The sequence below is a fragment of the Cebus imitator genome, unplaced genomic scaffold (assembly GCF_001604975.1).
Source record: "Cebus imitator isolate Cc_AM_T3 unplaced genomic scaffold, Cebus_imitator-1.0 Scaffold729, whole genome shotgun sequence".
Lineage (NCBI taxonomy): Eukaryota > Metazoa > Chordata > Mammalia > Primates > Cebidae > Cebus > Cebus imitator.
In genome coordinates, this window is record NW_016108044.1 from 606,825 (window position 1) to 619,940 (window position 13,116).

General features: G+C 49.5%; 1 protein-coding gene across 2 annotated transcripts in view; it reads right to left on the reverse strand.

Moving 5' to 3' along the window:
• KIF22 (kinesin family member 22) overlaps positions 1–12,882 on the reverse strand; it is a 16,373-nt gene extending 3,491 nt beyond the window's left edge. The window contains exons 1-8 of one of the 2 annotated variants that reach the window (XM_017519179.2): positions 12,004–12,873; positions 5,162–5,357; positions 3,752–3,879; positions 3,506–3,660; positions 3,072–3,281; positions 2,761–2,991; positions 2,474–2,627; positions 2,208–2,343 (exon numbers count right to left, since the gene is read on the reverse strand). In XM_017519179.2, the coding sequence (XP_017374668.1) occupies positions 2,208–2,343; positions 2,474–2,627; positions 2,761–2,991; positions 3,072–3,281; positions 3,506–3,660; positions 3,752–3,879; positions 5,162–5,357; positions 12,004–12,184 (1,391 nt within the window). In that variant the 5' untranslated portion in view covers positions 12,185–12,873. Of the gene's footprint in view, positions 1–2,207; positions 2,344–2,473; positions 2,628–2,760; positions 2,992–3,071; positions 3,282–3,505; positions 3,661–3,751; positions 3,880–5,161; positions 5,358–12,003 lie in introns of both variants that reach the window. The other variant, XM_017519178.2, reaches the window with a different exon arrangement.
• Positions 12,883–13,116: the final 234 nt, after the last annotated feature.

Here is a 13,116-nt window from a genome sequence, read left to right on the forward strand (position 1 = left end):
TTTTTTTTTTTTGAGACGGAGTTTCACTCTTGTTACCCAGACTGGAGTGCAATGGCGCGATCTCAGCTCACCGCAACCTCCACCTCCTGGGTTCAGGCAATTCTGCCTCAGCCTCCTGAGTAGCTGGGATTACAGGCATGCACCACCATGCCCACCTAATTTTTTTTTTTTTGTCTTTTTAGTAGAGATGGGGTTTCACCATGTTGACCAGGATGGTCTCGATATCTTGACCTTGTGATCCACCCACCTCGGCCTTCCAAAGTGCTGGGATTACAGGAGTGAGCCACCGCGCCCAGCCCATTTTTTTTTTTTTCCTGAGACAGGGTCTTGCTCTGTCACCCAGGATGGAGTGCAGTGTTGAGATCATAGCTCACTATAGCCTTAATCTCCCGTGGCTTAAGCAATCTCCCTGCCTCAGCCTTTTGAGTAGCTGGGTCCAAAGGTGCATGCCACCATGCCCAGCTAATTTTTAATTTTTTTTGTAGAGATGGGGTCTGTATTGCTCAGGCTGGTCTTGAACTGGCTCAAGTGATCCACATGCCTTGGCCTCCCAAAGTGCTGGGATTACAGGTGTGAGCCACCGTGCCCAGGCAGCAATGTCTAACATTCATTTATTTTGCCTGGAATCTTGCCCCACACCTCCTCACATCTATATCAATGATCTTTCCAGGTCAGTTTGATGCCACCTTTCCATGACACCCAGCTTGACAGTGCATCTTCCTCCCTACACTGTGAACTGGCTCCTGGAGGACAAAGACGCTCCCATGCTTTCCGTACCAGTGCCATGGAAAAACAGGACCAGAACATATGTGGGCAAACACTAGAAGACTTCTCTTTCTTGGCTTATAGTAGCAGCTACTCTGTCCCGATTCTGCATTTTCCACCTGGCCTCACATACTGATGTTCCCCTCCGACTTCCTCTCCTGTGAGCCCCTCAAGCTCTGGGTCTGCTGGGTTTGATGCGCCCATCTCTAAGCTTCCCCTTTCTCAGAGTGCCCATCTGACAGAGAGCTTACCTGTGCACATTTCTGGGTCTGTGCACACAGGAGAGGGAACTGTTGACAGATGGTTTAGGAAAGACAAGACTGAGAGCTAGGGTCATTAGTGCACAAGCATCTTCTTGTGTGGCATCTTCCTTAACTACAGAAGTCCCCTGGGACAGAGTAGGCACTAACCCTTGGCCTCCTCAAGTCACCTCTGTTCAGTAGTTCACGGGCTTTATTTGGGCTAAGGGTGGGAACACAGAGCCATGTTAAAACTGCTACTGGCTCCTGGGTGGTGGAGGGGACAGCACAGGGGCTAAGTGGCCAGACACAGAAAGCAAGACCCCTGAACTGAGATGACCTGAGGATTAGTATACACTGGGCCATGAGGTGGGGCGATTGGAGTTAGGGAAGGAGGCCACATATACAAAGGACTTAGTTAAGAGGTTCTGTCTGGATTGAGGGCAGAAGCAGTTAGGACAGCAGCTGGCTCCCCAAGCTGTGCCTGACACAGACCAGGCGGTCTCAGAGGGACAGCTCTTCCAAGTCTCCTTTGCTTTGCTTTTATCCTCTGGACCTGAAAGATCTGATTCAGATCACTCCTTGAACCAGAAGCAAAAATGCTCATCCTTGAAACAGCTGTCCCAAAGTGAGAAGTTTTGCTGAGGGCTAAAGAGGTTGGAAAATTGAAAGGATCCCCAGGAGGCCTCCTTAGGTCCCCAAGGCAGCAGCACCAAGGAGACACTGATCTTAGCATTTTAGTGATTCAATGGAGTAGAATTTGGGGTGAATTAATTTATTTGAGACAGACTCTTGCTCCATCACCCAGGCTGGAGTGCAGTGGCCGCAATCTCAGTTCACTGCAACCTCCGCTTCCTGGGTTCAAGAGGTTCTCCTGCCTCAGCCTCCTGAGTAGCTGGAATTACAGGCACATGCCACCACACCTGGCTAATTATTATTATTTTTTTTTTTGTAGAGATGGGGTTTTGCCATGTTGACCAGGCTGTTCTCAAACTCCTGACCTCAGGTGATCCACCTGCCTTGGCCTCCCAAAGTGCTGGGATTACAGACATGAGCCACCATGCTCAGCCTAGGGTGATTTTAATGGGAGAGGAACAAGATCACAGCTGTCTCTGCTGAAGGACCTGACAGGCTAAACCCATTGGAGCTCTGCTGCTAAGCCACACATCAGGAAGAGAATTCACCCAAGGCCCCACTGCTCACCTGAGTTTCTGTGAGGCAGAGGCTGGAGCTGCCATGGGCTCAGGGCTCCTGATCTCCACTTCCTCAGGGCCTCGGGCTCTCTTTGCCTCTGGTGGACCAAGCAATTCTTTCTGAGACAGCTTAACAGGTGCCAAGACTAGATGATTGGAGGACGGGGTGGAGAGAGGGATGGGGTTGGTCATCCTCTATGCTGATGCCTGGTGGCTTCAACAAACTCCCTAATTTCCAGACCCAGCCTTTCCACTCCTGCCTCCCCTAGTCCTCACCGGGAGGCTGCAGGCTTTCATTGGTAAAAGGCCGGTTGATCACCTCCTTAGACCTGGCAGCGAAGTTGAGCGCGGAGACTGTATCTAGGTAGAAGCGTCTCTCCGGGGCAATGTTGGCAATAAGGATGCTGTGAGCTGAGCCACCCAGAGAGTCCTGAGGGTGGGACCAGGCAGTGAGTGGGTCAGAAACCTAGCCTTCCTGTGCATTGACTGCTACTCCCCACCCATCAGCAGACCTGAGAACCTCCTTCTGCAGCCCCTTCTTCCCTGAGACAGGTAGGCCTGACCTGCAGTAGGCGAGTGAGCTTGCTATCTCGGTAAGGTACACGAGGAAGGCCCTGATTCAGTGCATCCACCACCTTGCCCAAGACAAACAGGGAGGTGTTGATGGCTCCGCTCTCTTTTAGCCGAAGGCCCTTGTTGCCTGTGCGACGGTTGTCCTCTGACCCAGCCAAGTCAATCAGGTAGAGTTTTCCCTCTCGCTGGCGAAATGGGGCCAAACGTTCTCGCTGGTCCACCTGGGGGTAAGAACAAAATTCTCGTGCTTAGCTCAGGCTCCTGGACCTTCCCAGGTCCTCAACCCAGTTTGTGGCTTCACCTTGACCAGGAGCACAGCATGACTGCGGGAGGAGCGCTGGTTAAGCCGGGTGGCACCTACAGTCCGGTTTCGACTGGCTGGCAGGAAGTGCCGCTCAAAATCAGCAAAGCTAGTGATGGGCTTCTGCGTGAGGCCCGGAATCAGGATGTTCCCCCGGCAGTCTTCTCGGATCACCAGGTCTCCTGATGCAGGGTCCAGGAGGTCTAATACCTGTGTACGCAGTGAAGGGGAAGAGCGATTCTCCTTACAGAGGCTGCTGCTTCCTAGGAATCAGTTTCCTTTCTCTGTTCTATTCTCGGAGTTGTACCTTCTGCTACCCCAGCCTCTGTCTTTCTAGGTCTCCACCCTACCTCCCTGCTAGAGTAGAGCTTCACATTCTAGAACCAGGTCTTTGACCCTTTGTTGCTCCTCTCCCAACCAGTGTGGGGCCTCACCTTCTCCTGGTAGATCTCTAAGTAGGACATGGTGACAGAGAGGGCCCATGGCCGGCCCTCGGTGCCCTCCTCCCTTGTGAGCTGCAGGAGGTCCATGAGAGCCCGTGGGATCACCCCAGGTTGCTCTGGGCTGCCCAGCATTGTGTGTGTCTTCCCTGGAGAGAGAGAAGAGAAAGCTGTGAGGTTTTCTTCCCCGCTTCCCCAACCCTTTCTGACCCATAGTTGTTCCTTCTCTGGCTCCCTCACCAGCTCCTGTGGGTCCATAGGCAAGCACACTGGCATTCTGCCCTTCTAGCAAGTGCCTTAGGATGGGCTGCACTGAACCTGTATAGATGTCCTGCTGAGTACTCCTCTCCCCATAGAAGGCATCAAACCTGCAGGAAGAAAGAAATAAATTAGTATGTGTGTGTGGAAGGGGTGGACTGGGATGGGGGTGGGCAAGGAATTCTACTCTCATCCAGACCTTGGATTTAAGAGAATATCTCTCTCCCCTTCCTTGTACAAAGACCTTAAAAAGCATCCACCTAACACCTACTCCATCCTCATCTCTCTATTGGTGTAGGAATAAAGAGACACAGCCCATATTTCTGCTCTTGGAGTTTTACAGTCTGGTAGGATACATAGATATACACACTTTGCTGTGATTTAGGAAAAGAAAATGAGAACACACTCTCAAAGGAGTAACTGATTCTGCTCAAGGAAGGAAGATTTTGACCAAAGAGAAAGAAAGAAATTCTAAGAATCAGGAATAGTACAAAAGCAAGACTTCCCAATCTTTTTCACATGGTCACATGCATTTTACACCATAATGAGGAAAATAAAGGATGCTGCTTACAACTGGACTAGACTCCACATACCAATCACACATTCATGTGTTCTGGGGGAGAAGCTGCAGCTTAGGCCACAGCAGGAAGTGTAGTATATATCGAGGGAATGAAGCTGGAAAGAAACTGAAGCCAGATTGTGAAGGGCCTAGTATGGGAGCTAGCAAATTTCTGTAAAAAGGCAGATTGTACATATTTTAGGCTTTGTGGGCCATGTGCTCCTTTTACAACTACTCAACTCTGCCACTGTAGTCAGAAAGCAGTTATAGACAATATGTAAATAAACGATAAAACTTTATGTATTATAAAAAAAATCTTATTCCTGATCAGATTTGACCAGCAGGCCATGGTTTGCCACCCCCTGCCTAGAAAAACAGGCCAAATAGTTTGAACTTTAAATCCCCAGTGGGATTATAAAGTAACTAACTGCCCTTCTGAGTTCTGTCCCCAAATCTGTGTGATCTTCTCTGACACTACCCAGCTGCAGCTTGGGTAGGTTGGCTGGCTGGTCTGTGTTTCCCCAACTCTCCCCATATGTCCTCCAGCCTCTATTTGGGGCTCACCTGCTCACCCTCGCTGCTCCACCCTCCCTGTGCACAGTAACTATTTCTGATTCAGCCTCTCCTCTTTCCCTACAGTATTAGAGAAGGCCCATCACGGGGAGTACCTGTGAACATTTCCTAAGTGAACAGTGAAGGCTCAGGAAACAAAACGGTGCCAAGGAGGGAGCAAGGATCCAGGGGAGGCAGGTCAGAGACACTCTGGGAAAGTGATAACAGGGGTGGGCCTAGGAGAAGGAGGTGATGGCATGAGGGAAGAGGAGTGGACTTACTGGTATTTGAGAGTCTCCTGGTTGTTCCTCCAGTTAGCAATCTCTAGAGAGCAGCTGTCCATGCCCCGCACACAGGGGGGATCGCTTGTTCTAGCTGTTCTATCCACAAATGGCCGCAGTCGCACAGCCACCCTTACGCGAGCTGGAGGTGGGCGACGACTAGCTCCTACCTTGCTTAGCCGACAGCGACCAGCTCCTGGAGGAGAGAAGATCACTTTTAGGCATGAAGTACGGTGGTAGCAGAAGCAGGGACCAACTTTTCTGGGAGGGCTGGGGACCACAGCTGATGTTGAAGAAGCTCTTTCTGCCCTGGTCATGTTGTGGACACCCCTAAGCTTGGCCTCAGTGCTTTCCCTGCTCTACAAGCAGGTCCAGTGGGGTGGACAGCAGGCTTCTCAGACTGTAATGTATATACAAATAATCTGGAGGATCTTATGAAAATGCGAATTTGGTCTCAGTCTCCCTGCGGTGATGCCCGAGGTTTTGCATTTCTAATAAGCTCCCAGGTGATGCTGGGCACTTAAAAAAAAAAAAAAAATAGAGAGAGTGAGTCCCAGGCTTGTCTTCAACCCCTGGGCTCCAGCAATCCTCCCCTGTCAGCTTCCCAAAGTGCGGGGATTACAGGCAGAAGCCACCATGCCTGGCCCAGGACATGTTTTGAATTGCCAAGGCTGAAGTAGACCAGCACCTCACAGGGTTATTCTAAGGATTAAAAGGGTTGACATCTGACTGAAACCTAAACCAGACAGTGAACTGCCAGACTTCTCTGTGCCTTTTTTTGGGGGTGGGGGGTGGGGGGTGGGAGCAGAGTCTTGCTCTGTCACCCCAGGCTGGAGTGTAGTGGCATGATCTCAGCTCACTGCAACCTCCGCCTCCTGGGTTCAAGCAATCCTCCCACCTCTGACTCCCAAGTAGAGCTGGGATTATAGGCGCCCATCCCCATGCCTGGCTAGTTTTTTTATTTTTAGCAGAAGAGGTTTCACTATTTTGGCCAGGCTGGTCTCGAATTCCTGACCTCAAGTGATCTGCCCACCTCTGCCTCTGAAAGTCCTGGGATTACAGGCATGAACCACCACAGCCAGCCCGTGCCTCCATTTCTTAACTGGGATTTCTAATATGTACTGAGATGTATGTATACCCACAGGCTCCCCCACCCCCGCCGCTGCCCTGAAAACTGTTAATGATGATCTTCTTTTGATGAGGAATTATGTCAGTTCTGTAAAAACCACTGACAGAGTCGGGTGCAGTGGCTCACGCCTGTAATCCTAGCACTTAGGGAGGCCGAGGTGGGTGGATCACCTGAGGTCAGGAGTTCATGACCAGCCTGGCCATCATGGCAAAACCCCATCTTTAAAAAAATACAAAAAACGCCGGGCGCAGTGGCTCACGCCTGTAATCCCAGCACTTTGGGAGGCTGAGGCGGGTGGATCATGAGGTCAAGAGATCGAGACCATCCTGGTCAACATGGTGAAACCCCGTCTCTACTAAAAATACGAAAAATTAGCTGGGCATGGTGGCGCGTGCCTGTAATCCCAGCTACTCAGGAGGCTGAGGCAGGAGAATTGCCTGAACCCAGGAGGCGGAGGTTGCGGTGAGCCAAGATCGTGCCATTGCACTCCAGCCTGGGTAACAAGAGCGAAACTCCGACTCAAAAAAATAAATAAATAAAATAAAATAAAATAAAATAAAAAAATACAAAAAACAAACAAAAAAAAACAACCACTGACATACAATTCTTCTCTCATGTAAACTTACCCCTGAATTTCCTTCAGATGATTAAATTAAGTCTTTTTTTTTTTTTTTTTTAAATCAAGTCTTTTTTTCAGAATTGGCAACTTAATTATTTTTATCATCAGAAAACACAATGAAGATAAAACTTAAAAAGAAAAGGCCTCTATTTTTGTGAGGATTAAATGAGCTGAAAAAATCTAAGGAGAGTATTACTCTATTTTACGTTGGAGGATAACATACTGTAGCTAACAGTGGAACTCAAACCTAGATGTCTTCCCTTCTAAAAATCTGCTTTTGGTAGGATGCCGTATTGCTTCCCTGTTATGCAACAACTGGGAAAGCTCCTGGCAGCTCTCTCTCTTCCTTGCTGGTGGTAGCAGCTGGTTGCTGAGAGCCATAGGCCTCAAAGAAGGCAAAAGACTGGCTGGCATACATAACCAACACAGAAACAGCAAGACAAAAGGCAGACAGATGATCCCTAGAAAGAATCTTACATCTAAGTAAGGCATGCCCATAAGCAGATGGCCTGTTTCAAACACTGAACCTTCATTCCTTCATCTGATAAATGGGGCTATCAATACCATTTCTCACATTATGGTTGTAAAGCGCTTGCACATCTAGTTCTCACCTGTTCCTCATGGCAATCCTGAAAGGAGAAAGCAGGTAAAAACTTGCAGATGCATGTGTGCAGGCAGAAAATTGAGGTGCACTGACTTGTCAAAAATGTGTGCAGGACCCTCTTCTGCCTGCTTTCACAGGATGTTCTGGGAGAACACAGAAAGATGGCCGATGTAGAAGCACAGTGATCAATCTAAGGGGAAGGAAGTCAGTGCTGAGCTAGAGTGCAGACTCTGGTGAGACAGAACTGGACTTTAATTCCAGCTCTGACATTTATTAGCTTGTGACCTTGGATCTTGGTTTCCTTGTCTGTAAAATAAGGTTGGGAGTGGGCCTTAGAGGGGCTTTTTGAAAATTTGGCTGGGCACAGTGGTTCACGCCTCTAACCCTAGCACTTTGGGAGGCCAGGGCAGGCAGATCACCTGAGGTCAGGAGTTCGAGACCAGCCTGGCCAATATGGTGAAATCCCGCCTCTATTAAAAATACAAAAATAAGTCATGTGTAGTGGCGTGTGCCCGTAATCCCAGCTAGTTGGGAGGCTGAAGCACGAGAATTGTTTGAATGCGGGAGACAGAGGTTGCAGTGAGCTGAGATCGCGCCATTGCACTCCAGCCTGGGTGACAGAGCAAGACTTTGTCTCAAAAAAAAAAAAAAAAATTAAGTAGCAGGTAAAGTGGCAGCACAGTGACTAGCACATAGTAGGTAGGTTCATTATTCAAGGTAAATTAGCCTGAGTTCAAATCCCAACTCTGCCACTTATAGCTAAGTAACCTACGGAAATCATTTTCCACCCCAGTGCCTCAATTTCCTTACCTACAAAATGGGAATAAATAAAAATAGCTCCTTGTTAGGTTGTTAGGAGAGTAATTAAGGTGATTCATGTAAAAGTACTTAGAACATTGGTAAAAGGCCAATATCTTTTTTTTTGAGATGGAGTTTCCGCTCTTGTTGCCCAGGCTGGAGTGCAACGGCGTGATCTCGGCTCACTGTACTCTCCACCTCCCGGATTCAAGTTATTCTCCTGCCTCAGCCTCCCAAGCAGCTGGGATTAGAGGTGCCCGCCACCATGCCCAGCTAATTTTTTGTATTTTTAGTAGAAACAGGGTTTCACCATGTTAGCCAGGCTGGTCTTGAACTGCCTGCCTTGGCCTCCCAAAGTGATGGGATTACACGCACGTGAGCCACCACGCCCAGCATAAAAAGTGCTTTTTAATGTCCATCTCCCATTTTCCAGATGAGGAAACCTCAGTATAGAGGGGTTAGCTGAGTTGCCCAGGGTCATCAGCTAGTGAGTGACAGCTTCAAAAGAAGATCTAACCCCAAAGTGCCCCAGAGGCCCTCAGAGTCCTCCTCAGCCCCTTCATCTTTGCATCCCCAGGGGACCTGGAGTCAGAGCCAAATTCTGCCGACTAGCCTGTGTGACTTCAGGAAGCTTATTTAACCACTGCAAGCCTCCATTTCTCTTTAATTACAGGGTCTATCCCTATTAAGAATGTGAGGATTCAAAGTAATAATGAACATATAATGTTTAGCACAGTGCCTGGCAGCAAGTGCTCAGTCCTTAGCTGTTGTTATTATTATACCCTTTCTCTTGCTCCCGACTCCTCAATCCTGCAACTTGCTTCTGCCCTCACTATTCAGCAGGGTCACCCATGACCTCCCTACTGCTAGATCCAGTAGGCACACTCCGCCTCAATCCTGTTGGACCTCCCAGAATTATGCAGTGCTCTTGGGAAACACCCTTTTCCCTTCATTTCCATGCCCCCTACTTTCCTAGTTGTCTTACTCGTCTAGCTCTGTTCACTCCTCAGCTCTGCCAGTCTTCAGGGATTTTCCTAGGCTTTGTCTATCCTTTCTCTAGACCAGCGTTTCTCAGCTTCAGCACTACTGACATTTGGGGCTGGCTAATTCCTGTTACGGGGCTGTCCTGTGCATTTAGACTGTTAGCACACACCTATTAGATGCCAGTGGCATTCTCCACCCTCACCCTCAAGTTGTAACAATGAAAAATGTCTCCAGACATATCCAAATGTCCTGTGAGGGACAAAGTTGTCCCCAACTGAGACCACTCAGACTCATTTCATGGGAAGGTCACCCACCCTCTTGGCTTCAGTACCAACTTACAGCTGATGAGTCCTATTCAAGCTCTGCACAAGAGCTCTCAACTGCAGACCCACGTTCGCAGCAAATGCCCTAGCGGCTCCTCTTAAACTCTGCTTGTCCTAAACTGAACCCTCCTTCCCCATCTCTCTGCAACCTCCCTATCGTTTTATCTCTGATATAAATGAATGGCACCAACCCCAAAAGGGGGAGTCTTTAACTCCAACGTCTCTTACCTCCCACATTCGTTCATCATTAACATCCGTCAAGTCTGTCTCTTTAAATCTCTCTTGAACAAGTCCAATTCTCTCCATTCCCACTGCACTACCTCTGCCCAAGGTCATGGTCTTTACAGCCTTCCTTGCTGGTGGTAGCAAGGTGTCTCCCTGCCCAATAGTCATTCCCTCCGTTTCCTTACTTGCAGTCTAAGTTACCAGTCATGATGAATTTCCTTCAGTTCCTACAAAACACCAAGTTCTCTGGCACCTTTGGGTTTTGTCCACACCCTGGAATGACTGAGGTAAACACATCTTAATTCCTCTTAAAAAACAAAACCGAAACTCTCCCCTGGTAGACACTAAGGCTTTATCAGGTGCACCCACAGCTCTTGTTAGCTCCTCCATAAGCACTTGTCATACCCCACTATTGTGTGTTTGTCACTTTCTCCACTTGACTGCTGACTCTCAGAACCATCATCTATCCCGCCCACCTTTCTATCCCCAATATTGGCGCAGAGTAGGCCCTCAGCAAATCTTTATTTGCTGAACAAATTAAGATTTGCTGAATAAACTACTAATCACTGGCTTGTTCATTTCCATCATGAAAGTGGTTCGCTGCCTTTTCTGCCCCAGAGCTCACAGTCCAGGGGAGGAGGGAAGAGAGGAGGGCCACAGGTAAACAGCTGTTTATGGCACAAGAGTCTAGCCTTTTCATGATAAAAGCAACCTTGTTGGACCAGGCTAGCACTTATTTCTAATTTTCTCTTCTTCCACAATTCCTAAATTTCATTCACTCTTCTCCCTTTTATTGATGAGGAAATTGAGCTGAGATAGCATCTTTGGCCTCTTTTACACCATAAATAAAACACTTGCTGTTCTTGTCTTCTTAGTCAAGGCCTGGCAAACTCCTATCCAACCTCTGAAACCCATCTCAAGTATCACTCCCCTAATGAAGCCCTCTCAGAATACCCAAGGGTTTACTTCAGATTCCACACACTCAGTTTATACACATCTCTCATTGTTTCATATTACATCTGGTTATGTGACACTCTATTGAAAGAGATTGTAAGTTCCTCTAGGAAGGGACATTATTCATTCAGGTATTTTCGTATCTACCATGCACCAGACACAATGAATCTTGAAAGGGTAAGGGGAGAGTGTACTCAGCCAGCAGGGATGGCATGTACTTGGGCATAATGGTTAAGAGCAGAGGCTCTAGACTTAGACTCCTTGAGAGCGAATTCAGGCCCCAATATTACTAGTTGTGTTAACTCTAAACAAACTATTTAACATCAGTATCCTCATGTGTAAAACAAAGACAATAATAGTAACAACCTTATATAGCATTGTGCAAGCAATAAATGGTTCATCACCATAAAATGCCTACAGCTGTGTCTCGTACACAGCGCGGGCTTTATAGGTGTAAGACATTCTCCTAAATGTCTGTTTCCTCACGAGGCTAACAAGGGCTCCAATCAATTACTATGGCGCCCACCATCATCACTGACCAGGACTCAGTCTCCTGGGTTAGAGGCGCATGTAAACAAATACTCACATACAAGATTTTGGGTGTCCTAACAGCATTTAAATAGCATTCACTTCCACGCTAGAGTGAAAGGAAACTTTAGTCCCTTATTTCCTTTTTCTGTGATCGCAGAGCATCCTACGCTGTCAACTTAAACCCAGCTGCAGTTGGTCTACCCTCAGCCCGCCCTCCGGCATATCTCAGGGAAGTCTCTGCACCCAAACACCATGTCCCATACAGAACCCTTCCCAAAACACGCCTCCAGCTCCCTTCTTCTCGTTCTCGTGATTAGAGCGTCCGCCACTCTTCTCTTGCTTGTTCAGGTAATCTTCAGGGATAAGGCCATGACCCCCATTTCACAGACGAAGAAACCGAAGCTCACAAAGGAAAAGTGCGTGGGGTTCAAGCCAAGAGCCTGGGCTGGAGACCTGCGTCTACTGACCCGAGGAGAGAGCCGCAAACAGGGAGAAGGCAGGAGCCGGGTGGGCCGACCGGCTGGAGACCCCACACTCCATCGTCTCCCTCTCCCCGCCCCCACGCCATTGAGGCCTCTCCGCGACAACCTGCGGAGCCTAGACCACACTCCGACGCATGACTCCCACTAAGGTCCAGACGTCGGTGCCGGCCTTGCCCAGGCCGGGCTCAAGTACCTGAGGTCGCCGTCGCTGCCGCCATCTCGCGTCGCCTCTGAAGCGTCGAGACCCCTGCGGCCATTCCACGCCCTTCTTGGGCCCGCTTCTCCCGTTCGAATTTCCCGGTGCCCCGCCCCCTCCCCAGGCTCCACCAATCACGGCTACGCGCCGCCGGAAGCTCCTGCGTGTGGCTCACCATTATCCCGCCCCCCAGCGCCGGCCTCTACGTCCCCAGCCCTGGTCAGGACGCATGCGCGCGCGTGGGCCGCGCAGCCGTTGACGGCTGGACGCGCGTTGCAGTACAAACCCCGACGCGGAGACGTTGGCGACGGTGGCCGTTGGGGGAGCTGCTGGGCGCCGCCCGGTACTGGGCTCCCTTTCCCTTCACTTTCTGCAGTTTCTTGCCTCCGTGGATGCTTGGCTTGTCTGCGGAGCCAGGGTCGTTGTGTGGATCGTGGGACTGCAGCCCCAGCTAAGGGGCTGTCACGTCTGGTCAGTTCCGTAGATCTGGGTCACAGGGGCTGGATTGTGAGCAGTCACGTTGCGCTTGCTGCCTGCTGGGCCCAAGGCCACTGTAGGTCCCCTCGCATATATGTCAGCCCAGGAGAGCAGCTTGCATCCTGCCTTTATAACTTGGCACTCAGCACGTCGGCGAAGTATGGAAAACACTTGGTCTGTGACTCAATCCCCCTCACCCACGGCTCCAGTTCCCAGTACTTAAGGGTACAGCGGTCCGTTGAGTAGCTCCTGTCCCTTCTGGAAGGTTGGCCAGGGACGATCATTCCACCTTTGAGCCCCACTAGGTAGGGCCCTTGTTTAGACATCGTATTCCACTCTACTGAACAACAAAGCAAAACACAGGCTGGGCGCAGTGGCTCGGTCCTGTAGTCCCTGGCACCTGTAATCCCAGCTACTCCGGAGGCTGAGGCAGGAGAATCGCTTGAACCTGGGAGGTGAAGGTTGCAGTGAGCCAAGATTGCACCATTGCACTCCAGCCTGGCGACAGAGTGGGATCTGTTTCTGAAATGTTTCGCTTGGGATCCCACTACAGTCTTTTAAAATGAGGTCTCCAAACATGTTTTGTGTATATGAGGGTTTTTGGTTTTTTTGTTTGTTTTTGAGACTGTTTCA